Genomic DNA, 27,969 nt, shown 5'->3' with positions numbered 1-27,969 from the left:
AATTCTTTCTTGCAAAATAAAAATAAATAAATATTATTATTATGTAATTTTCTTTCTTTTATATGTTGGATAATGCAAGAGGACTGTCATACAGAAGACGAAGAATGGTCAACTACACGTTCACCTGAGAAAAACACCATTGGCGTCCCAGCAGTCCACGTAGATCCCGATCACCCACTTCCCCTCTCTCGCATTATTTCTTGGCGGGCGTTGTTTTGTCGTCTCTCCGGCCTCCAGTGCGCTTCTCTCTCCCCGCCCCCTCTTTGTTGTTTCTCTCCTCCAGCCTCCCTCCGCCGCCGCGCGCTCACACACGCACTCTCGCTGGATCAGCTGCGCGCTCGCGGTCTCCGTGCGTCCCTTCCCCCCGCGGCCTGGCTGCTGATGAGATGAGTGGAAGATGTCGGTGTCGGGGCTGAAGGCCGAATTAAAGTTCCTGGAGTCAATCTTTGACCCAAACCATGAGCGATTTCGAATAATCGACTGGAAGCCAGACGAACTGAGCTGCCAGTTTAATGTGACGGGAGAAAAGCTGCTGATTATTCACTGCAACATCACGGTAAGATCCACCAGCCCCGTGTGTAGGTTTACATGCGAACAAGGCAAGGCCGAGTGAAACAACACCACCCACAAGCCCCTGTTTGCTCGAATAAAGCCATGATATTGCGAATAAAAGCATTTAGAGTGATCAGTGTTCAGTTCTAGAATCAAAAGGGTGTCAAAATCACAGCTAAACAAGCAGCGCGAGCTACGTTTAGCTTGCTGGTGTATTAGCTAACAAAGTTAACTGCGTTTGCTCTCGGCTTCACTTTGTTGCTTTAATAAAACCATCAGCTAATCATTAGCGTTATTTATTCATGTGTACAAGAGATGGTTGATCAAGATCGATGGATGTTTGGTATTCTGCGTCAGTTTAAATTAGTTGTCATGTAATTAGCTTGTGTGCTAATTTGGCTAAGCTGGTAACGTAAGTTTAGCTTGCTAAACGACGTTTTGCGTGAAATTATATTTTAAATCTTTTTATCGCGGCTTTGGGATGTTGTTTTTGGATTATTTATCGAGCGTTGATGCATTTTGTGTAAACACAACAGTTAGTTATATCCTTGGCTAGCCGATTTCTCAATTTCTTTAGCTGGTTTGTCGAAGTTCTTCGTTCAGCTAACTTGGGCCTGCTGCGAAATGCGTAGATTTAAAATGCTCGAAGTTTGTTAAGTTTTTCGTCATGTAGATGATTTTATCATACTTTTATAATTACCGTCGTAACTGTTAATGTTGCGTTACATGTGCTAGCAACATTAGCGCATTTTCAGTCATCGCATTTATTTGCGATTTCGCATTTTTTAACTGAACAAAATCTGCATGTATGTTGAGTGTATGCTAACGTTAACTGCATTACATTAAGAAGTGTTGTCATAACCTACATTGTTTTTGCAAAACGACGCCACTGCAGTGCAAGTGGCTGCTGTTTTTGTGTTATAGAGGCCAGTTAGTTTGCTGAGCTTTTATACTGATGTTGAGGTGCTCTGAGGTCAGTTTGTGATCCTGACAAGCAAAAGAAAATCACATCGCCATCATTTTTGCTCTCCCTTGACGGAGGACACAATGGGAGGAGATTTCTAACTAGTGGATGAGAACATAATGTTCACATGATTTTACGTGGAAGATCATCAGCTCTGAAATAAACAACACCGCGCGGGTCTGCTGTGGTCTTTTCTCATTGAGAGAAGAGGCTGCAGAGTTTGGCAGCTGTTAATGTGGATGTTTATCATGCAAGTGGCTGAATAGAGCTGAGAAGACTTTAGTAACCTTGTGAAAGGACACATGGGTTTGATACGGTTATAAAGATGCTGATTTTTATTCTTGATGTTTTTGTAGGAGTCTTATCCTTCAACACCACCAATATGGTTTGTTGATTCAGATGATCCAAGTCTGACTGAAGTCCTTGAGCGACTGGAGGATGTCAGAAAAGGCAATGCGTTGGTAAGGAAGTGTTTCCTCCCTCTGAGATGGTAATGAGATGCTTGATTGGTGCCAATTATTTTATAAGAATACTTCCCTTTCATCCAGACAGAACTGTAGCACATACACACACACACACACACACACACACACACACACACACACACACACACACACACACACACACACACACACACACACATATATATATATATATATATATATATATATATATATATATATATATATATATATATATATATATATATATATAATATACACACACACACACAAACACATACAGATATTAAGCAACATAATGGTTTTTGAGAATTAAAATGGAATTTTTATTGACACAATCTGAATATTGGAAGGATCTTTTTTTGAGAGTGGCACTGAAGACTGTAGTAAGGGTTGAAAATTTTGTGATTACCACAAAAAAATATTTTAATTGTAAATGTTTTTAATATAGATTGTTTTTACTGCTTTTCCATCTTAACTATTTGTGGCTTGGTGAAAATGAGATTTTTTTTTATTTATTTATTTTTTTTGAAAAATGTCAAAAAGTAGTGTAAATATTTGCCAAAATTGAACTTTTTGAATAATTTGAGAAATTCCATGCAAATTTCACCATACCATGAAAAAAATGAAGTTTTCACCAAAATAGCAAAACCCTTTCTAAGTTTTTTGTATAGGCATATTTATTACAGTACTGTAAAAATACTCAAAAATGCCTCTGTCAGTGTTTTCAAACAATTATATTTGATTTACCAAAGTCACACAAGTGCAAATTTCATATCTGTCACGTCCACAATGAAACTTTTTCCTCATAAATGTAAAAAAAAAAAAAAAAGATAATTTTTGTGCTATAGTTGGCCAACTCTTATCCTTTAGCATTGTTTCTTTTGGGTTGTGCAGTTTAATTTACAGAATTTTTACAAAGCATGTTGTATACTGCAAACTCGCTAACTTTATTTGGTCACATCCAAAACGCATGTTTATTTTTCTCATTTAAATTCAAAATATAAAAAATGTTTACAGATTGATATTTTTCTCATCCCATAACTTTGTGGTTTGTTATTTTGGAAAATATATACAGATGTTTCAATATAATGCTAACATATACGTTCTGATATAAGTTTTGAGATTTTACTTCAAATGTCACATCCATAACGCTGAAATTGCTCATTTATTTATTTATTTTAACAAAAATGTGTTAAATATAAAAAATACATGTAGTGACCTGAATATCTCTTTATAATGAGCATGTTTGTTTATTTCATTATTAAAAATAAATTTGGTATGGGAGCACAAATTCAATGTATCTTTTCTTAAGTTGTAAAGCTTGTATCTAAAAGGGTTTTTATTATTAATAGTTCAAATGTGTGTGCTTTATCTAATGTTGTTGATTGTTGCTAAAGTTTTTTTTTACATAAGAAAAAAATATGAATTTGACAAATGTGCATTTTTTTAAACATTTTGTAAGATTTTTCTATCATTTACAATCTTGTTTAACATTTTCTTGCATTAATCTTTTATTAATTCATCTGATCCTCTTAATCCAGATCTATTCATTTATTCTAAAATTACAATAGAAAAGGGTAGGGACTGAAAATCTTCATTTTTATTGGCATTTAATTGGCATTTTTAGAAATTGTTTTTTTTTTTCTTTTTTTTTCCTAAATATATATTTTTGCATCTTGTTCAAACTAATTAAAATGAGCTGAATCAGCACAATTGATTGTTTAAGGGATTGTTTTGTTGAATCAACTTAAATTTGTAAAAACTATTAAATTAACTTAATCGATTTGTTTTGGAACAACATGATGGCAGGGTGTCTGTGGAGTCTTAAAGTGGATAAATCAATATAAAGAAATTTTATGCCATTAAAATATTTAAAAGTCTTAAATGCTATTTTGTGAGGTGTTAAATTTAATATAATTTTAGTTTATGCAATGTATAATTGTATGCTAAAGTTTGCCTGAATTAAATCTACGAATATAAGGATGCTGTGTAATTTATGAAATCAATGAAATCCTACTAGATTTGACATTATGGTAATTTGTTTACTGCAGTTACCAATGCAGCATTTTTATTTCTGCAGTTCTATAGGCGCTAACCTGCTTAATTAGCAAGATTTAATAGATTTTTTTTCAGTATGAATAATGTTTTAGTTTTGGATTAATTTCTTACATTAATATTTAGTAAATTTAATGTAATGTAAAATCTTGCTAGTCTTTCCGGTTGAAAAGTGGTTATATTGTCTTAAAATATGTGAAATATATGGAGTCCTAAAAGGTCTTGAATTTCACTCTCTGATTCTTGTATGTACTCTGGAAGGAATTGAGTGAACCCAGCATTTTTTATGTTTGGTTAAATTGTGTGGTTTACAAGTTGTTGTTGTTTTTGTGATGTTGTGATCTTGTAATGATATGCTTTTCCTGTCAAATTAAATCTAACTGTGGTTTAACATTAATAGGTGCTATTCCATATGATTTAAGTGAACAACCATACTTTAGGTTTATCTTAAATCTGTCAAATACTGTGACATTTCACATTCACATACAGCTAAATGTATGTTTTAAGCCTTTAAAGCAAAATGGTGACTTATTTTGTTTAATTTACATTTATGTTGAGTTGTTCTGATGTAGTTTTTTATCCTGGGTAATATTTATGTAGTTGTCATAAAAACTATTCTACATATGCTTGATTGACATTGGCACACAAATGAGAATGTGCCATAATCATGTTGCGCTAATCCATAATGAACCAAAATCTACTTTTTTTTAATTATCTGAACATTTTTCAGTCTGACCCAGTGAAAGATTTCAGGCTATCAGTTTTGTAATTGTTATCAAGTATATGTTGCTTACCGTTTGCCACCACATTTCCTTCTAATGCAGCTCTTACAGCAGCTGAAAAGGCTGATCTGTGATTTATGCCGACTCTATAACCTGCCCCAGCATCCTGATGTGGAGATGCTGGATCAGCCGCTTCCTGCTGGACCCATCAGTAATGATAAGAAGGTAGTCCAAATCAGCACAGGCATACACAGCCTTATTACAGCACTTTCCTTTAAGGCATGCAAGCTAATGCAAGCATTTTGTTCTTGTTCTTCCCAGCATGGAACAACAGACGAAGTGACATCAGAAGAAGAGGAGGAAGAGGAAATGGCAGAGGTATTCAGCTTTGCGATGGGTTCTTCTTGATGCTGGTTATAATGAGAAGACTAGTTGATGCCTAACGCTTTCTTTTGTTTGTTTCTGTGGCAGCAGGATATTGAAGATCTAGACCACTATGAGATGAAAGAGGAACCAGTGGATGGAAAAAAGTCAGAGGACGATGGCATAGAGAAGGAAAACCTGGCCATTCTGGAGAAAATCCGCAAGAACCAGAGGCAGGACCACTTGAACGTAAGTGTCCATTCGGTAAGGTACCTTTTTATTAAATTTGGGGTTGGGTGGTTCATTTTAAAATAAGAAAGCTAGGCCCAGTTTCCACCTGCTGTTAACGTGTTTTTTAAAGATCTAATCTCAAGTTATCAAACAAAGCCTTTGTTTCAACCTGGTGTTAATATGACTAAAAGCGGTTTCTTGTGACCGCTTGTGTATTAGATATCACAGAGACCCTTGCTTCCTATTTCACCGTGTTTTTGCAAACATTTTCACAGCAGTGACACGGTAGCTCTATTAAAAGTGATAGTTCACCTAAAAATTTAAATTCTGCCTTTATTTATTAACCTTTTTCCATACCCGTTTAATTTTTTTTTCTGTTGAACTCAATTTCTTTTTGAGGAAGGCTGGAAACCCGTATCCATTGACTTTCATAATAGGAAGAACAAATAGTATGGAAGTTAATGGTTACAACAGGGGTCTCAAACTCAAATTGGTGGGAGCCATTTCAGTGACTGACAATTCAGGAGGGCCGCTTTAACATTCAACCACAAGAAAAAATTGGAAAACTGACATAATTGGTGCATCTTAGGACAACAGACATGACTTTTACATTTCAAGCATTATCTGCCACCAGTGATAATGCAAATCAGCACATTTATCGTGTCACACATCAGCTGCTGAACTATATCTGTGGTTGTTGTGTGTGTGTATGGTCGAGCGGTAGAGACATTCTTTCACAGAGTATATGCAGTTAAAACTCTAGCTTTTCATTTCTTGTTGTACATATTGAAGGTAGAGCTGCACGATTAATGGAAAAAAGATTGCGATCGCGATTCGACCCTACACGTGATCTTAATTCAGGTCAGGACAGAAGCACAAAGGCGGACACAAGTCTTCACAGCAACTTGGATAGCAATAAGCAACATGGACTCCTCCAAATAGCATTAAAAGTATCACATACTGTATTTATAAAGTATAATTCACCCAAAAATGTAATTTCTGACGCATTGTTTGTTTGCTACTGAGAAGACATGCGCGTGTCTGCCATTGATGTCTACTTTAGTGAACAGAACCTGCATAGGCTGTGAATAACAGCTAATAAAGTTGTAAATAAGGTTTGGTTTGTTGCACAGTGTTTGAGAGCATGAACTATCATTTGCCTGTGTGTTTTTTTTTTCCCAATGTGACTGCAGTCATGAGCCGCACTCGGCAGTGAAAGTGAAACTGGCAAGCACATCATTTAACTTAAACGATCATATCGTGTTTTAAAGTTATGATTTTAACAAGTGCTTCATATTTTTTTTTTCTTTCATAGTGAACACAGTGTTGCACATGAAAATAAATGTTTACTGTGTCAGTATAACTTCTCTACCCTATATAGTGTTAATTATATTGCAAGAGGGAATCTGATAATGGCAAATGTTTCATTTTACCCATGGAAAAAAAAGTCTAATAATGTTGTCAAGGACAAGTGACAAGCATATATCTTAAACATAATAATTCAACTTCAGAATTATGAATAGTTATATTTTGATGTCATCACTTCACTGTGAATTAACAAACAGGACATAAAGTCTGTTCAAGTCCACCATTCCAAGTCTATACAAAATTTAGCATTTTAACCAACAGTAGATCTACACATAATATTGTTGTTTTACCTCATGTTTGGTAAATAATAATGGTCTACTCATATTAACCTTTATTTTAGATCTACAGAATCGTGAGAAAATCGTGATCTTCATTTAAGCAAAAAAATCGTGATTCTCATTTTAGCGAGAATTGTGCAGCTCTAAAAGAAGGGGTAGTTTAAATTGCTATGAAAATACTACAAATAATAGGCAAAATAATTATTATTCTGTCCCAACCAATTGTATTGTCCCATTAGCGTAACAACAGCAGAAAGCAGTTTGGGTAACTTTACTGAGTGAATTTACTGGCAATTGTTCTTCTCGATATCTTTCTTTTTTTGTAAAATTACAACAAAGAGGGGGAAAGTATGTACATATTCACATTTACTTTAACAAGTTCAATTCAACTAGCAGTACGATTTTACTAATGTTCATAGTTTTTTTGCAAATCTTAAGCATGTATTAAATTAAATTAAATGTATTAAATGAGACCATTTGAATCGAATATTAGCAAAATTATCATACTTGCACCACCATAATCTGTAAGCCACGAAGAAGCGTTTGTACAATAAAACACAAGTGGAATAAAACTGATAATAATCAAACGACCCTTGAATATTTACAAAAATAGAGCTTTAGTGAAAATAGAGTACTTACGGACATATATTTTAACATTTAAATCAGTCACAGAATTAAAACGCGCGTGTGTTACTCTGGACCGTACACTGGGAGAAAATGAAAGTAAAACTAATCTGAATGCAGTACTTTAAATGTCAACTAGGTGGCGGGTCAAAACCACAAGTGGCTAGATGCGCCAGCACAACAATGATAGTGGTTCAAAAATGTATGTTTTGGTGGGCTGAATCTTGTTATATCTCCTTTTCTGTTTACTAAACAAAAAGATCAAAGTTGTATGGAACAAATAAAGGTTGAACAAATGATGACAATTTTCATTTTTGGGTGAACTATCTCTTTAAATAAACAAATCCTGGTTTTGCGGCCCTGTGTGTTGGGGGCTTCAATCATTACAAAAAAATTTAATTGTTCAGTTAGATTTTTCCATCAAACCAAACTATCTCTCTAGATAGGCACCCGTTGAGACATCCAAACAGATGTCCAAGCCACCTTGGTAATGACCATTAAAATATATTATAATATATATAAAAAGATTAAAATAAAGAAAAGCTTATAAAATTCATACATTAACAAAAACAATTTTAAGAGAAAACTTTGACAGCACTCTGATTTACTTTAGATTTTTGTGCTTTTGTTCAAAGACAATTATTTTTTTCCACTTTCTCCCCATCCACTCTTTCTGTCAATTTTTTTTTAAAAAGGTGAAATGCTCAATGTTCTGAATACCTTAGTCTCATCTTTATGGATGACCTTATTTCGACAGCCATATCAATATCAGACGATAAATACTATTTTTAATATTTTTGTTATCGGTCTTATAAAGTTTGGTCGATATCTTTAAACCAATAAATTATGCATTATTTTCCCTGGTTAAATCACTTCACATGTTTGCTGCCTGTGACGTAGCACAAAGCAGATGTGTGGCTTACAAGAGCTAATGCCACTAGAGAGATGATGTCAGCAGTGTGGGAGATTTTTATTGTGAAAAGAAGAAAAAAAACAAACAGCTGAACAAGTGTGCAACAATGGTCAGGTTTTGTTGCTCGCATCACCAACTATTACCATGACTTTACTGTGGCAACACTATTAGGAGCCATTTGCAATATTAGCATAAATGTGAGCTATCAGAATTGAATATAACTGAATTAAACTTGAAATGCGTAATGCAACGTAATTATGGTCATATTAATATTGAGCATTTTTACTAAATCTACTAAATTTGAACTAAGTACCATTTAAAACTAGGGCTGGGCCGTTGAACGATATGACATTGAATCATGATAAAATTATTCAATAACAGTGATAAGCTCTGGATCTTTTTCACTCTATATTGATCAAAGAGGCAATCACACAACAAAAATGTGCAACAGTGGGAATTTAGAAGTGTGTGATATTAGAGATGAATATTAGAGATCGGCCACCAGAAACAGGTTATGCTATTTAATGGACCCTCTCATTTTTGTGGCTTCGGTCATTGTTGGGATACTCCTTTAAATTTGGAAGATATTGTTAGATATGGAAAAGAATTAATCAACATTGCATTTTTTGCCATATCGCTCAGCCATATTTTAAACAAATGTCACTGAAAGCATCAAGTTGGGTAACTTTTTACTATGGTAGTAAGGTTGTTATACTTGTGCATGATGATCTACAAAGCGTTATTACAGATAGCACTTTTTAGTTCATCGTAACTTATTAAAGTAAGTTAATCATGTTCTAACTTAATTTTATAAGTTACGCAAGCTGTTACGCAAGTCAGTTTAACATAATATAAGTTCAATGGACTCATAAGGTTAATTTGATTCAGCTTAATTTAAGGCAACCAGGATTTTTTTTAACAGTGTAGCAGTCATTATAGTTACTGCACTCAATATTTTGCTGCTTGTTCAAAGTAGCTGAGTCAACACAATTCTTGAGATTTTTGGGGGGGACAACTTAATTTTTATGTTTAATCAACATTTGTTAAAACAAATAAGTTAACTTCATCAATTTGGATTGGGACAACATGAAGAAATTGTGTGAAACCCAGCAAACCATACTCTTATCAATCCTGAAAAAAATTGACAGAAATCAGTATTGTACAACTACCCAGAGGAAGAAACAGCTTCTTTTTCATATCATGTTCGACTGTCCCATTTCATACTTTTGCCAGTATTAGATAGTCCCAACATATTCTGCAATATTAGATAAAACATCAGAAAAACCCAGACTTTTAAATCAGATGCCCAAAGACGGGCATGCGGGCCAAAGTTGGCCCATAGTAACCTTTGATTTGGCCTGCCATTTAATCTGAAAAGATGGGGAGAATGATGGGGAGGTGGTTGGGTGGCTTGACCCACCATCCCATCTGAAAAGAGAGGGAGAATGATGGGGAGGTGGTTGAGGCGAATGCTTTTGACAGAGATCATCATTTCAAATTTAATGTATCCTTTTGATTCCTTGTTTTATCGCTGAGCTACCAAAAAATTACCTGAAATTAAATGATTTAATTAAATGTTGTAAATAAATCAGACTTTAAAATGTAAGTACCGTCACTTGACAGATAGTCATCTGTGAGCAAATCAAGGTGAAGGCAATTTGTTTGCTGCACATCAATGATGCGAATCTCCCATTCCACCACATCCCAAAGGTGCTCTATTGGATTGAGATCTGGTGACTGTGGAGGTCATTTGAGTACAGTGAACTCATTGTCGTGTTCAAGAAACCAGTTTGAGATGATTCACGCTTTGACATGTCACGTTATCCTACTGGAAGCAGCCATCAGAAGATGGGTGCACTGTGGTCATAAAGGGATGGACATGGTCAACAACAATACTCATGGTAGGCTGTGGCGTTGACACGATGTTAAATTGATACTAATGGGCCCAAAGTGTGCCAAGAACAAATGCCCCACACCATTACACCACCAGCCCAAACTGTTGCTACAAGGCATAATGGATCCATGCTTTCATGTTGTTGATGCCAAGTTCTGACCGTACCGTTCGAATGTTGCAGCAGAAATTTCAAATAACCGTTTGATTTGGCCCCGCCATTTAATCTGAAAAGAATAGGGAGTATGATGGGGAGGTGGTTGGGTGGCTTGACCGCCATCCCATCTGAAAAGAGAGGGAGAATGTTGGGGAGGTGGTTGAGGTGAATGCTTTTTGACAGAGATCTCATTTAAAATTTAATGTATCCTTTTGAATCCTTGTTTTATCGCTGAGCTACCAAAAAAATTACCTGAAATTAAATGATTTAATTAAATGTTGTAAATAAATCAGACTTTAAAATGTAAGTACCGTCACTTGACAGATAGTCATCTGTGAGCAAATCAAGGTGAAGGCAGGAGCAGCTCGACTAGTGTATTCAACATTGAACTCCATTGTGTTATAATGGGACTGTTTTATGTTTTTACTGTATGATTTAAAAGCAATATTTATAGGAAATGCCCCTTGGCAAATTCATTGTAGTATAGTTTGGTATATATTCAGCCCACAGCTCTCAATCAAGTTAGATTTTTTATTTTTTTTTTTACTCTTTATAGGAAAAACTATTTTAAGTAAATAAGGAAGCTGGAAAAAAGTGAAGTCAAAACACCAAATGTAATGGGAATATGTGCCCCTCATATATTTGCTTTTGTCCAAAGCTCATCTTAAAACCAGGTATAAACAGGCTGATGTAGTTGAAAGTGGACAAGCTCAATTTATTACCTTTTTTTATATGCTTCTATTTGGCAGTGTCCACTGGCTAACAAATTGCCACAAGACTCATCTTTATACGAGGTGTAAACAGACCAGAGGTGGTTGAAAAATGGACAAGCTCTAATTGTTTTACACTAGTATTTAACCTCATTCACTTGCTATTAAATTGACAGACACTCTTTAATACCAGGTGTAAACTGGGCCTCATTTGATGTTTGCACTGACTATTTTATCCTCTCCTCATGTGTAATGTAATGCAGTCAAGCAAATGATTTCTTCTATAAGCAAGTAGAAGCTTTTTTTCTTCATTTTCTAAGTCTGTAATTTAAGATTAAGTTGTGGTCGACAGTAGCGTATATGTTCCCTTAATGCTTGGATTTTGCTGTGTTTAGGGTGCGGTGTCCGGTTCAGTCCAGGCCTCTGACCGCCTCATGAAGGAACTCAGGGAGATCTATAGATCACAGAGTTATAAGACAGGTAATTTTAGTTGCACATTACAGCAGTGACATTTTCATTTGTCTCTTTCAAACCTAATGAGCTGCCTTTTAATAGGAACTTCTTAACTCTTCTGGAACCTCGTGAATGGCTAATTTGGAACACTTTGCTTGTCCATTTTTCACAGTGCATTTCTAAGATTGCCTTAATGAAGGATGCATATAATTGCAACTTAAATTTACAGTTTGACACTATGTCAGTCATTTCGTGTGATGAAAGCTATTGAAAAGAGTAAGAATGGCCTTGTACTTGGACTTTTAATAGCAAAAAAAATAGTTGTCTTAATTTTTTTTAATTGATATATTCACAATTCACGATTTTAATTTCTTTTTTTAACAAAATAAGATTGAAAACGTTTGAAAATACAGCGAAGGATAAGGTATCCTTTTTATTAGGCTGCACATTCTGCACTATCACTGTACATTTCAAATCAAATCACAAAGCATAAAAAAAGCTTATAGGTGTCTGCTTGGATTGTGAAAACCAAAATGGAGTGCATAATTTTGAAAATGGAACGTTCTGTCTAGTTGAAATTATGAAATTATTAGCCTACTACATCAAACATCTGAAGGAAACGGCTGAAGAGCTGAATGAGACACGCATTCACTCTCTGCCAGAAGGTGGCGCTTTTGAACAGTAGCGATTGTACACTCAACATCCACTTATTAGGTATACTTATACTAGTGCTGGGTTTGACCACCTTTCCCCTCAGAACTGTCTTAATCCTTAGTGGCATAGATTCAACAAGGTACTGGAAATATTCCTCAGAGATTTTGGTCTATATTGACATGATAGCATCACACAGTTGCTGCAAATTTGTTCGCTGCACATCAATGATGCGAATCTCCCATTCCACCACATTCCAAAGGTGCTCTATTGGATTGAGATCTGGTGACTGTGGAGGTCATTTGAGTACAGTGAACTCATTGTCGTGTTCAAGAAACCAGTTTGAGTTGATTCACGCTTTGACATGTCACGTTATCCTGCTGAAAGCAGCCATCAGAAGATGGGTGCACTGTGGTCATAAAGGGATGGACATGGTCAACAACAATACTCATGGTAGGCTGTAGAGGCATATTGGTACTAATGGGCCCAAAGTGTGCCAAGAACAAATGCCCCACACCATTACACCACCAGCCCAAACTGTTGCTACAAGGCATAATGGATCCATGCTTTCATGTTGTTGATGCCAAGTTCTGACCGTACCGTTCGAATGTTGCAGCAGAAATCGAGACTCATCAGACCAGGCTACATTTCTCCAATATTCTATAGTCCGATTTTGGTGAGCCTGTGCGAATTGTAGCTTCAGTTTCCAGTTTTTAGCTGACAGGAGTGGCACCCATTGTGGTCTTCTGCTGCTGTAGCCAATCCACCTCAAGGTTCGACAAGGTTTGCGATCAGAGATGCTCTTCTGCATACCTCGGTTGTAACGAATGGTTATTTGAGTTACTGTTGCCTTTCTATCAACTCAAACCAGTCTAGCCATTCTCCTCTGGCATCAACAAAGCTATATAAATTCTCTGTAAACCCTAGAGATGGTAGTGCGTGAAAATCCCAGTAGATCAGCAGTTCTGAAGTTCTCATACCAGGCATGTCTGGCACCAAACACCATGCTACATTCAAGGTCACTTAAATCACTTTTCTTTCTTATTCTGATGCTCGGTTTAAATGCAACAAATCGTCTTGACCATGTCTACATGCCTAAATGCATTGAGTTGCTGCCATGTGATTGATCGAAATTTGTGTTAACGAGCAGTTGGACAGGTGTACCTAATAAAGTGGCCAATGAGTGTAGGGTTTCCTCAGTTACTACTGTAAACAAAAATGCTTCTGTTCAAGCATTTTTGAACAGAAAATACCATCAACCTTTGTGGATTCAGTCAGTTCCCCTCAGTTTCATTAATATAAACTTTGATTCTATCATGAATTTGTGTATTCAACCGATTTAAACCAACATACATCTCAATTGATTTTCAACCAATTTGGAATGCGCTACAGCCATAGTTAAGTAATACTGTAGGTGACATTTACCTGATCATCAACATTATCATAATCACAAATGTGAAATGGGTTTTAAAACGATTCTGGAAAATGGTTCTGAAAGTTACAAATCCAGCTGGCTGAACCTCAGATGCACAAAATGTCTTTTTGTCCTTAATTATCTCTTTGGGTGGTATACATAAATATTTTTGTATGAACCCCAAAGAGATTTACACAACTTTAGAGATTCACACACAGCAGTGTTTCTGCCTTCCAGATGCTTTGTAAAGAGATCATTTATGAAGTTTGAAATGCAGTGCATGTTCAATCCACAAAACTGACTTGCTGACAGATGGCTGCTTTCAGATGCTCACTGGAGTTTGTGCGAGTCCGTTCTAAAGAGTGCTCACGGCTGTGCAAAACTTAGATTTTATGATGTGAAATTGTTGCAAGAACATTCTTTTATGTCTTAGTGACAGGGCACATTAATGAGATGTTTAGGCCAGAATCACGATGGCAGGCCAGATAGACCATCAGGCCTGAAAATGTCTCGGTGCTCCCAATGGCCAGTCCGCCCCTGATACTGTATGCGATAGTAGCCTATACTTTTAAAAAAGTACACATATGCGCCTTGTTGTTGGTCTACTATTATGCGAGCAAGACAGAGAAAATGAAAGATCAGAAGGTAAAATCTGACGCTCAAGACACAATGTTTAAAATAATGAATTTTATTAAAATTGCCGACAAAGGTTTGTGATAAGAATTACAGGGGAGCATTACTTAAATGCATATTTTCCATGGAGCGATCGGTTTGATGTAGCCTGCTATTTTATTTGACTTTTATCATTTTATTTATTTTTTTATTATTTTTATTTATATATTTGACATATGATTGGATAAAACACCCTGTGCCGCCTCTTAAAAGGATTTAGTCAGTGTTTACATTTTGTAATCTAAATTTGTAATTTAAGTGAAAATGTCTAGGGCAGGACTATTTATTTTATTTATTTTTATATACTTTATTCTGGTATTTTTTTCAATGCTGTTGGAAACATTGTAGGTGCGTGAAGGATGTTCTGAGTGTTCTGAATGCTGTTGTTCGCATGTTAAAATAAATCAGTAATTTAAAATGCAATATTTAATGCGTCACAAAACAAAGACGTCAGTAATAATTTTTATTAAATAATAATTTAATATTAATCTCACAGGATAAAGGTAAATATTCAGTTATAATAATAATAATTTACATTCATTTTCTTTTCGGCTTAGTCCCTTTATAAATCTGGGTTCGCCACAGCGGGATGAACCGCCAACTTATCCAGCATTTTGTTTTACCTGGATAAAACCTTGGGTTGCACCTTCCAGCTGCAACCCATCACTGGGAACACATACACACTTATTCACACACACATACCCTATGGACAATTTAGCCTACCCAATTCACCTGTACCGCATGTCTTTGGTCTGTGGGGGAAACCGAAGCACCTGGAGGAAACCCACGGGAACGCAGGGAGAACATGCAAACTCTACACAGAAACGCCAACTGACCCAGCCGAGGCTCGAACCAGCGATCTTCTTGCTGTGAGGCGACAGCACTACCTACTGCTTCGCCCTAAATGAGCATACCTAGTGCCCTATATTGTGGTGTCATAAAGTAACGTTTTTGTCTGTCCACGTGGCTATGCATAGGACAGTATATTGACAGGGTGTCCGCAGGGTCTTACAAAGAATTAAAAGTTGATAAATCCATTTAGAAAATTTAAGGCCCTTAAAAAGTATTAAAGTCTTTAATGATATTTTACAAGGTATTACATTTTGTATCAGTATGCTAAAGTTTGCATAAATTTAATCTTTGAATATTGGGATGTTGTGTAGTTTTTAGGAAATCGATAAAATCCTGCTAGATTTGACATCACGCTGATTTGTTTTCTGCAGTAACTAGGTAAATAACACTGTCAATAACACTGTAAATAAATGCAAGTAAATAACAGTTATTCCTACTGTTCTATAGCGCCACCTGCTCTATTAGCATTTTCATTTAGTATATGAATAATGTTTTAGTTTAGGATTATTTTCTTACCATCAGTATTTAGTAAATAACCTGTAAGTTAAAATGTCGCAGATGAGGTCTTAAATGTATGGTAAAAGTCTTAAAAAATGACTTAAAAGGTATTGAATTTTATTCAATGTATATACCCTGATTGATATTTTTCACTCTGTAAACATCTAAAAAGTTAGGCACAGACAACATTGGTGTGGTGTGAAATCTGTTGGCATGTGAATGAGTCTTAGTGAAAAGAATTTTTCAGGTTTGCATGATCTGTTTGTTTACATTTCTATTCTTTTGGTTTCAGGTATCTATTCAGTGGAGCTAGTAAACGATAGCCTGTATGAGTGGCATGTCAAGTTAAGGACGTAAGTATGCTTAAATAATATTAGAAATAATGTGTAGAATGATGACAGTTTGAGTCACTAATGTGTAAACTGATTCTGTTTGGTTTTTAAGGGTTGACCCAGACAGTCCGTTACACAGCGACTTGCAGGTTTGAAGGAAAAGAAGGAGGAAGGACTACATTCTGCTCAATTTCTCCTATAAAGTGAGCATTGCTGGTTTCGTTGGTGTACAAACAAATTACTGATTGAAGATGCTTTGATTAAAAGGAGAGATAACAACTGAATTTTGGTTTCCTTTCCTTGTGATGGCAGGATAACTTTCCTTTGATCCTCCCTTCGTACGGGTTGTGTCTCCTGTCCTGTCTGGAGGGTGAGCATGAGAACTTTGCTGAACCTATCTTGTATAATTATTTCTACATTTAAAAGTTGTATTTACTTTTGTGCGAATTTAATGAGAACATTTTTGACGTTACACAAATGTCTCGTTTTCGTGCACAAAATGTATTAAAATTATGTACGAAACTTATTTAATGGGAGGTTTTTAGTTGGTTAGTTCTCAATATAGTGAAATATGCTGCCAGAGTGAGCATTCAGCTGCAAAATGAAGGAGAGTGGAAGACTGTCAACAACAGCTGCTTAAAATTTTGATAGTTTTATGTCACTTTTTTGGAACTAAAACATCATAACTTTCAAAAAAAAGCACTTTGCAAACACAATGAACTGCAATGACTGCTATAATTTATGGCACAAGTACAGATCCACTTCTATCAAGAATCAGAAAGAGCTTTATTGCCAGGTATGTTCACACATACGAGAATTTGTTTTCGTGACAGAGCTTCTACAGTGCAACAGCATTACAGAGACAGGACAAAAAAAAACAGATAATAAATATATATAAAAAAAAATACAAGTAAGTAGTGAATGCAAATATACAATGCACATGAAAGTGTTAGTTCAATGATTTTTGTAGTATTTATATACGCTGTTTGATCAGTTATTTTAAGGAAATGTAAAAAAAAACAAAAAAAAAAAAAAAGATTGTGATTTATCCAAGACTTGATGTCTATAGAAAATTTTAAGTCTTCCTGAAATTAGAATTAAAGGCATCCATATGTTAGTTTTAAAGAGAGGCTGTTCAACTCAATGAAAATTGTGATCATTTCCCTCTACTTGTTCCAGACCATAAAAACCAGTTTCTATGTTCCATTTAAACACAGAAGTTATTTTGTAGAATGTTGAGTATTCTATTTCCATATTGTTTAAAATGTCATCTTTGTGTTCAACAGAAGACCGAAACTAACACCAAACTTTGTAAAAATTGAGTGCCTGTCTTTTTAAGTTAAGATTTGCATTTAGATATAAGCATTCAAAACTTGTCATTTCTCACTTTCTGCCAATATGGATATAGAGATTTTTAATTGATATCAACACTCAAATCTTCCAACCACCAATCAGATGTGCTCTTGAAACTGAATCAATCCGCCCATTGCAAGACAGCTGCTGCTGAAATTAGTCATTTATTACATGTGATGAGTGTCCATTCAGGGTTTGCATAATGCTTGCATATATATAAGATACTAATAAATAGTACCCAACACAGTGTTGATCTAGACCAGGGGTGCCCAAACTTTTTCATATGAAGGTAAATATTCCAAACTATATTACATTAAAGTGGCTATAGCTAATTCATTTCAGAATATTTAAAAATAAATAGAAATTTTTACTTATGCAGTATATTTTAATTAATTATAACAGTATTACAATAAAAATACGATCACATTTTTTAGAGCACAGTGGAGTTCAATGCTGAATACACCAGTCAAGCAGAATCAGCTTTTGTCTCTATTTGCTCACTGATGTCTCTGCATTGTACTCTATCCATGGGGTGATAGTATGTGCTTTTTTAAAAAGAAAATCACTTAGGCCCATGTGCCCTAGCTTGAGCATCTTTGATCTAGATGTAATGTTTATTAGTTAACAAGTGAAGAAATGCTTAGTGCAATTTCTAAGGGTATCTGAAAGTTTTTACTGGCAAGGTAGGAAAGCATCAAAATTTTGGCAGGAATGTTTTTAGTTTTAAGTTGTTTAAACAGCCATTTATAATTAAAATACGAACAGTAACAAGGTTTTGACACAGTACCAAGGACATTTGGTTTAGTGAGCACTAGCAATTAGTAATAATTGACTTGTGTATTAACCATTGCTGTCTGAACATACACAATAGTGTTTTCTTACTGAATGACTCAGCAATTTTGAATGAATGAGTTGAGATGTAGGATGATTCAGTGACCCATTAAAAAAAGACAGACACTTGTTTCCTTGAATGACTTTGCAGTCTGAGACGGTTGGGTGAATCATTGAACTCTCCGAAAAAGCACTTACTGCCCCCTACTGCAGGTTTATTTAATATGTAAAATATTACAGTGGTTCCTCCCTTTAATGCGGTTAACCTTTACAGCCCTCGCAGTTTTGCGGATTTCTTTTAGTGCAATTTGACATGTTTTTTTTTAACAGCGCATTGTGTTCTGCATCCTCCTCCGTGTCTCTTGTAAAGTACAGCATGCGTTCCGCTAGCCAAATGACATAAAGCTTTGATGGCTAGTAGTGTGAGCTCCAACAAGGAAGCCAAAAAGGGTAGTAACTGTCCACAGCAAGATCATAGTAAAGGGGGGTCGCACAACGTATGTGCCACGCAGCACTATGCATTTTAGAATTGTAAACAAGTTTATATCAGGGCATGCATACCGGCGCCGCAAGTCAGCAGCTGTCTGCGATGCCCAGCTATGACTCCATACTCTGTTCATATTTCTGCCACGCCACAGAGCGCAAATAGTTTCATTTTAAATACCATGCAAATTTTCACATCCGGTGTGTGTTACTTCCTACTGTCATGTGCGTGGCACATCCGGTGTGCGACCCCCTTTAAGGATGGAGTCTGTAGTTTTTGTGGATCAGTGACTGCAGGAAAAAGACCATTATGCTGGTTTCAGCATTATCTGCACAAACGCTAAATCGCTTTATGAACTTTTGCTTACCGCGATGAATGTTTGCCCCTGAAAACAGATTTTTAGTTTCGTTCTATAATACTAGACTTCTTTTCTATGAAGGTTGAACATAGAGAGTGTTTTAAGCGAGAGAAAAATGTGAATGTTGATGGCCTATCTGAGAAAAGTGTATAAAGAGTGTAGTAAGGGGTTTTTATACAGCCTTAACATTCGATATAATAATTGTAAAAAATAAAGCTGACTACTTTGCGGATTTCGCCTATTGGGAGTCATTTTAGAACAAAACTGCCGCGAATAATGAGGGACACTGTATTGCACTTTTCCAAGATATATCTTATGTGCAATCCCTTATTATTACAATTTATAATGATAGAGTTTAGTGTTTCATGTTATGTAAAGGCATTTGAGCTGTATAAATGCATCTTAATGAATCTTCAAACAACTTTCTAATTGTACCTGAAATGAAAAGATTTAGTTTATGCTTATTCCATCGGCGACAATCCCATAGCGTCTTTATTATATTTGTTAATTTAATGAATTAGGGATGTATGATATTATAGATGACTCTTTATATAAGACAGAAATGCCTTGGAATGAATGTAAGGTGGCTGATAATCACTGGTAATGCAGTTTGAAGTTGATGAAAATATACTTCTGATTAAGTTACATTGTGCCACAGAAAAATGACTGATTTACTGGAGTACATGTCAAGGATTCATTTTGTACCTTATGTGAACTGATGCAGTGTGCGTAATTCATATTTCAGTTACAGTGCTTCCCACAGGTTTCAAATAGAAACAGGATTGAAACATCTTTTACCCGTGGCACATAATTAACTTCATTGTGACACAAAAAAATATATTTTTAACAATACTTTTATTTATTATTACACTTGTTTTACACAGTTTCTTTTCAATGGGTTAAGAATTAAAAAATGCTATTTAGCAGCCATGTGCACTAGGCATGGGCTGGTGTAAGATTCTGACGGTATGATAACCTTGGATAAAAACTGCTCTAAAATATATTCTTTTTAAATGTCTGGGTAAAAAACTAAGACTTTTTTTCCCCTTTGAAAACAATATATTCTATTTCTTGAAAGATTTATGATATTTTGGAGCAGGTAAACGCGTCAGGCTAAATAATTCAAATGAATCATTGACTTCTGCTGTCTTAATTTGTTTAAAAAAAACAGAATTCTTTACTATTTAAAACGACATTTGTACATTTGGAAATACTTTGGATATTTTTTTCTGCTGAAGATAACTGTTGTCTTAAAAACCAAACATAAAAACTAAATAAAAATAATCTTACACGAGCCTTAGGAACGGTTTACAGAAAATGTTGGCAGTTTTAAAACCTTGACTTTTCCCAACCGCGGTTTCCTTGAAGACGGTTATTGTCCCATACCTAATGTGCACACAGCTGCAGTCTCTTGAGGCAATAAGTTGATTGACCATTTCTAATGGTTGTACATATATTTGCAGCTAGTTAGACTGTCATTTCGTCCTCTCCGGGTATTTGGTAAAGTTTTTTTTTTTTTTTTATCGTTTAGACTAAAGAATCTGTTATTTACTTTTTCTCTCTGTCTCGTGGCTATGCGTGCTGTGAGCTGCGAAGCCAAGCGGATACTCTTTAATAAAAGAGTAACGCAAAAACGCAACAACTTTAAAAAAAGCGAAAGCAAATGTGGACTTCAGGTAATTTTATGGATTAGAAGCACTGGCCGGAAGCATTTTTTAAGCATCAAAAAAGGCGAATCTCTGTGCGTTTCTGCAGAGCATGTGAGACTGTTTGAGGAAGTGTTGTTGACAGTTCTTGCACACACACAATGAGCAGTACGAAATGTGTAGGGCTAGAGAAGATTGTCCACTGGTTAATTGAACGTGGATGTTTGGTTATCCTTGGCAGATACAAAAAAAAGTGTGAAAGAATGATAATATTAGTTAAAAAAAAACCTCACTAAATATACTTAATAATATACTAAATATACGGGCGGCCGTTAATATACTTGGGCAGCCCGCCCAAGGAAAGTCTGTGTGGGAAGCACTGTGTTAGTACTATGTACGCAGATTTGATAGATTTACCAATTTATTAACTATTATTTTCCTTTAATTAGTTTGTGCAAATAGTTGTGGCGGGAAATCTATTCTGAGATTTTCCAAATGCTTCACTATTAATTCTTGAATGGATTCTGAGTTTAGCTTTTAACAGCAGATGCCTCTCTAGACCAGTTTTTAACTGTACACCTTGAAGAAAAATATAATGTGCCATGCTAAATAGTTTTATTTTTTCTCACCTTAGCTATGTTCTTGGAGGAGGAGCCTTGTGTATGGAGCTACTTACAAAACAGGTTTGCGATCTCTCTGAATTCCACATTTTGCACATTAAAGTCAGAACTGAATCTAACCTGTGCTGTCGATCACAGGGCTGGAGCAGTGCCTACTCAATAGAGTCAGTCATCATGCAAATCAATGCCACCTTAGTCAAAGGGAAAGCCAGAGTGCAGTTCGGAGCAAATAAGGTTCGTCCAGGCCTCAAAATGACTAAAAATTTGCCTGCAGGAATGTTAACCCTGTGCCTTTTTGTTTTTTGCGCAGAATCAATACAATCTCGCAGAGCCAACAGTCATACAAATCACTGGTTCAGATTCACGAAAAGAACGGTAGGTGAAGAAACTACAAACCCAAAAATAGAGTTGATACACTTTAAACTGTTCTCAGCTGATCTTCTTCTCTGCTGTTGTTCCTCTAGGCTGGTACACACCTCCTAAAGAAGATGGCTAGGAAAGGCATTGGTCCGCTTGCGCACCGCAAACATGGGATGTCTGGTCAAACCTTCGCTTTATTTTACTAATGTTTTTCACCTCTTCAGCTTGAGTATGATGCCCCCCTCGCGTGTAAGTGGAAACCATCAGGGGAAACGTTCGCCCTCTCGCTGTCTGGAATGCTCGGAAATTTGCATCGTCCTTTATCTTCTGCAAGGCTGGACTCTTGACCAGATCCCATGACGTCTGGATTTCTGTCCATTTCTCATGCTCTCTTTCCCTCTTTCATTTAGTTTCTTCTGTTCTCATGGAATGTTCAGAGCCTTGGTACTAATGAGGCAATTTGAAAAGTTTTTTTCTCTTTTTTTTTTTCCTTCCATCGCTTCCTCCACACTTTTACTGGAGCATGGCTCTGTTCAGGATATTACATAGATGGAGATGCTCATTGAAGATGCTGGATCTGATCCTCTCCGTCTGCTTTTAAAGGACGTTCTTATGGCCGTGGACTTTAAATGGTGGTTTACTGAACTTAAAACAGGAAATGGATGCAACTAGAGACAATGTGAAGACAATGTGCCACTGCTCTTGTATCTATAGACTTTTTGTCCCCACCTCATGCGTTCCGAGTTAACATGTACTGGTACATTTAATGCTGATGTCGTCGAAGAAACGTTACTTGCCACAATTATATGCGCAAGCTTCCTAAGCAACCCTAATGTTAAACGATAACGCAGAGGACGAGAGTAAGGAGCGCTTATACAACTCCAGCTCCAGATCTCGTGTGTTGTTTTTTTTTTTTTGTTTTGTTTTTTCCCTCTTCACTAAGGATCAGTTTCCTTACGCTTGCTTTTAGCATGTGGCTGATCTGACCAATAATGGACAAACGTGAGCTTTGGCGAAGTGGAACAAGCCGTCGCTCCATCGTTGAACAGAGCTCCACTTGTATACTTGTAAATGGATTTGAGGCGTCTTAAATGTGGTGTTTATGTGAAGTGGGGGAATTATCCGAGTTGTTTTCACAGACTTTGGGACTCGAAATGGGGGAAAAAAGGTTGATGTTTCTCAAAATAATGGGGTAATATCTTAAAAATTGTATTTATATAAGTGATATGAACATAACTTTTTCGTTTTGTTTTGGGTTTTTTTTTTTGTTCCCACCTAATTGTCATCTTTTGTTTTGAAAGATGTTTATAATTTCTGCTCTATTAAAAACAAAAACAGCTGTTACAGATTGAGGTTTACATTACTAATGGACCTCTCATGATCAGCAGGACTTAAAAGTTTCGTTTTGTGAGAATCTTAAAGAGCGCAAATAATACTTTTCTCATAGCACAACACTTCAAGAGCACTGTTCCTTTCTAAACCTCATGGACAATTCTCACAATCCTCAACATGTTTGTTTTACCTCTTGGATTTGAATGTCCAGTATAAAGTCTTAAGAATGGTCGATGTGTTAACGTTCACGGCGAAGGCAAACTTTTGGAAATTCACCACACCCTCCCTACCGTAGTCTTTGTTTCGCAGTGTATTGTAAAACTGGCTTTCGAAGAAAGGTTTGCGCTCGTGACGACGTCTCACAATTTTCATGGAAAACTCAGGAAAATCCATTCTGTTTGAAAACACATTTGCTCTGCTTCTCCACTTTCTCTAGTTTTTGAAAGTTAAGAAAAGGAGTTGTTTAACAGCTTCCTCTGCTTAGTATTTTCTGATGGCGCTTGGTTCCGTCGTAACAAGTGTTAAAGGCCAATTCTGATTGGATGACTCTATTAAAAGTATCAGATTTCCATTTTGTTTACTGAGTTAACAGTCAAACGTAATGTTTTTGTTGTCGCGCACCTGTTCAGCTTTCCCACTTGTAAATATTTTGGGACTTTTGGCTTAGTATTTGCACAGAATGTTGTGATTGTGCCTCATGGATCAGCCCCGAGTTTGAACTTCGTAACTGGCAGTCTCTTGGATACATGTTATCATCATGAAAACGTGAGATGCAAATGTCATTTTAACTTCAATCACGTGTATGAGAGACATTGCAGCAGGAATGTCTTGAGTGTTCGCTTTGCAAATAATGGCTGCTGGCTTGATTCAGAGACGTTTTCATCTGTGATGTTGGAAAAGGCAGACTCTAGAGGGGGGTTCATCTCAGAAGTGCATCTGTGTTTTCAGAGTTGTTGACCTGGGCTCGTCTGTAATGACCAAGGTTTCTGTGACTGATTAGTTGTCTTTTGTTTCCTTGTTCAAACAGTAACTGTTTTTGTTTTTTCCACATCGATCGTGAACCTCACAGTAACCAATAACAGAATTCGTCTCTGGTGCCATCTCATGGAATGGTTCTTGAAGCTCACACTGTTGGCATGCTTTCTGGGGTTTTTTTTTTTTTTTTTTTTTTGTTAGGTTTTTTTCCATTACAAGAGAATTTTGACCATGTACAGTATATTTGTAAACTTGCATCAAGTTTATGAATAAAGAATTTTACGCAGAGCCTTGTTGGGGAATCTGTGAGTCGTCCGGTTGCTGTATTTTCATGAATGGATATAAATACCATCTCAAAGGGTTAGTTCACACGTTATTCTAAAAGTCTTCTTGTGTCTCATTTGAATCACAGAGATTTATGAAAGGGTTAGTTCACCCAAATAATTTAAAATTATATTAGTTATCTTGTCAACCTCACTTTTCAAGCCCCTCAGACTTATCTTTGAATTACAAATTAAGATCTTTTAGATTAAATCTGAAAGCTCCCTCATCCTCCATAGACTGCAACAGTCCTGACTCATTCAAAGTCCTGATAAATACTCTCTCAAAAAGTCCTCGAAACTGTCCTCAAGTCAAAAAGTCCTCAAGAGTTTATTCAACAATTTCATTGACTCAGTGTCAGTATAGGGTGCACTCTCAAACCTGATTTATACTTGGAATTGCGCACCTCTGCTGAGTGCGTGCGCACCTCACGAAACAGACGAGTCTTTTATGCCCTACGTGTTCGCCATTGTGATATTCTTTAAAACGACAGGGGGCAGTCAAAAGAAACACCATAATATCAGACGGATAAACAGAAGTAGGGATTTTCCGGAACTACGTCATATCATCGTTCAAGATTTTTAAATGAATTATTATTATTTTTGTAACCATTAAAGATTTTTTTTAAATCAAACTTTGATGCATCACTTGCTTTTGTTCATATCTCTACCTTCTAAAATGTATTAAAATATTAATGACAACAGAACACTGGTTGCTCTACAAATATATATATATATATATATATATATTTTTTTTTTTTATGGAAAGAATAAAGCATTGTCACCAATAAAGCCTAGAAAAACAGGGCATCACTATATTGTAAACCGATAGGTTCAAATATTCTTTTCCAGTTATCAAAGAAATAATTAACTTCATTTTAGATTTATAACTTAAATTAAAACCTATGAATGGTAGAAAAACATATTCCGTAATAACCACCCGGGTCTCCACTTTTGCCATGGCCTCTCTTTTTGGCTTTTAACAAATTTATCCCTCAAGTTTTTCTAATCTTTTTAGCAAAAACTTTCTTCCTTTCCCATGGCTGTTGCAATTTCTAGCCAATATTTATTGTTCATCTGGTTATCCTTATGGTCACGCATGGATGGATCATAAAGATGTCTGTACAGGCATACCTGTTTCAGACAAAATCTCTTCAAAATGATTCATATTCAACTCAAATCAAATGCAGCACCGCATGAACCGTTTGCTCGAGTGTCAAATTTTGTGCGCTCCGTCAGCCAAAATCATGTAGCGCGCACCCAAATCGAAACTCCGCAAACACAGTGATGACGTCACATTCGCCGTGCACTCAAGAAAACTACCGGACACGTTGAGTGTAAACCAGGTTTCACAATCATTGATGTATACTCTTATTACACGCAGCCGCCATTTTGAAAAATTAAAGCGAGGCTGCTTCAGCTGTTGCCGTGATTTTCAAATGCAGATATGGTGTAAACATCACTTAACTGAATGATATTAAAGTTTAATTTAAACAATTAAAAGCATATTAGGCATCAAACAAAATTATAATCCCTTTTAAGAGTAATACGCTTAGGTGTCGTCCTAGGCTTCAGTTCATGTCACCAGGTAAACACCATGGGGACGCTTCCCTGCTTCAACTTATGTAACCTGGTGAGCGATAAAACAATGCAGTCCTCTGTAGCACACCCTCGTGTTGTCTGTAATAGTGTTGTACCAGTACTAAAATGTTAAAAACGTCAATTTCCCTCTAGCATTTAAGTGCTGTTGAGCACGTTATTAAACACTGCCGATTTGCTGTAGTATTCACCAGTGCTTAGCAGAAATGCCTGTGAAAGTCATCAGTTCACCAACACAGATACACGGACACTGGAGTGATTTAAAGATCAGTCGGTTCATCAGCGGATCGCTTGTCTGTGTTTGCACTCGGTAAACATCGTTGAAGTGCAGTGAACTGGATGACTTTCATGGCCATCACAGTTATGTCCTGTTGAGCACTGGTGAATACTATGGCAAATCAGTGGTGTTTAAGAACGCTCTTAAGAGTGCTTAAATTGATGTTTTTTTATAAATTTCAGTTCCGAAATTCAAGTCTAATATAGTGAAAGAAGTTCATTAACGTGAGATTGATAAATGGCATTTAAAACGTGTTTGGGAAAGTAAGCATTAGCTAAGTAGTGCCCTTTCCCTTAACGTAGCTGAAATATCCTCATTTTATTTTCCCTATCCTCTCCGAATGGACCTTCGGGTCTCTCGGAAAGCAGTGAAAATATAAATTTGTGGCACTTTCTCTTTGCTGATAAGATATACAGCCGGGTACTAGGGGATGTCCCGATCAGGTTTTTTTTTTTTGCCCGATATTGCCGATACCGAAACCCGATCCAATACTTCTATAATGCAAAAAGAGAATAAAGAAAAGTGAAGAAACAGATTCAGGATGTTCCTTATTTTTTTATTAATTCACCTTATTTGAACATTCAACAACTCCTAGACAACAAACAGAGCACTTCTTTGAGGTAACAATCAAGTAATAAATAACATAAATTCTTCACTTTTGGACTTTAGCGTGACAGTAAATGTAAAAAAAAAAAAATCTAATATAAAAACAAAGAGCTCCTCAACGTAAAATACCCAGCAAGCAATCCCAATTTTACATATCTCACAGTTTGCTGTGGCAATGTTGTCATCATCAACTTTATAATACCTCCAGACCGCAGACATACTCGCACTTTCCTCTTCAAGCTGCTTTCATGTTCTACTTTGCCATCGTTAAACCACTTTATTGCAGAGACACTATTGATGTCATGTCGCACACGTTGCTGTTTCTGTCCAGAAAGAAATTTAAGGCTTGGTTTATACTTCTGCCTCGAGTGATCGACGTGACCCATGGCGCATGCCTTGCGCGTTGTCGTGCATTTACATTACTGTGCGCTGTTTATGTTGCTCTGCAACAACACTTCTGAAAGACCTAGCTGACAGTGAGGTTTGTACTTACTTCTGTGTTGAGTTTCTTCCCTGGTGTTTTGTTTTTTTCTGAACGCTACCTTAATGTAGAAATAGCTCAAACTCGCTGATTTTGAGGTGGGAACCGGCGGACGTGCAGCAACTTTAATCATAGGGGAAACACAAACAAAACTTTCCATCTATACCTCCTTCACGAGACTCGACACTTGTAAACTCGCTCCAATGGGTTCGCGTGGCTCTCGGCCCCACCCACACTCGTCAACGATACCAAGCCAGCCAATCACAGATCTTGCGATGTGCGTCATTGCGAAGTGTAGTTACATTTTTTGAGAGGTGCGCGTCAGCATCAGCGACGACCACGGCGAGGGCTGTGCTACCACATGCAGGCTGCGCCGGAGCATACACGTGCGCTGGACACAGAAGTATAAATCCGTCTATAAAACTATAAATGGGTTTAAAAAGTAATGAGAATATATATTCAAGACCTGATCGGGAAGTAACGTCAGATTCCGATCGAGTCTGAAACTGCGTGATCAGGCCTGATTTCTGATCACGTGATTGGATCTGGACATCCCTACCAGG

General features: G+C 36.4%; 1 protein-coding gene across 1 annotated transcript; it reads left to right on the top strand.

Moving 5' to 3' along the window:
- The first annotated feature begins 291 nt into the window (after window positions 1-291).
- Window positions 292-24,409, top strand: ube2q2 (ubiquitin-conjugating enzyme E2Q family member 2). The gene is given in 15 exon segments (XM_056452197.1): window positions 292-556; window positions 1,873-1,977; window positions 4,860-4,982; window positions 5,079-5,135; window positions 5,232-5,369; window positions 11,688-11,772; window positions 16,125-16,185; window positions 16,277-16,367; window positions 16,477-16,486; window positions 16,489-16,534; window positions 21,471-21,519; window positions 21,595-21,690; window positions 21,767-21,783; window positions 21,785-21,831; window positions 21,921-24,409. Coding segments are annotated over 15 exon segments (1,116 nt in total). The 5' UTR covers window positions 292-397; the 3' UTR covers window positions 21,953-24,409.
- Window positions 24,410-27,969: the final 3,560 nt, after the last annotated feature.

The sequence above is a fragment of the Danio aesculapii genome, chromosome 25 (assembly GCF_903798145.1).
Source record: "Danio aesculapii chromosome 25, fDanAes4.1, whole genome shotgun sequence".
Taxonomy (NCBI): Eukaryota; Metazoa; Chordata; class Actinopteri; order Cypriniformes; family Danionidae; genus Danio; species Danio aesculapii.
The sequence above is the reverse complement of the archived record's forward strand: the minus strand, read 5'-3'. Positions and strand labels throughout refer to the sequence as shown.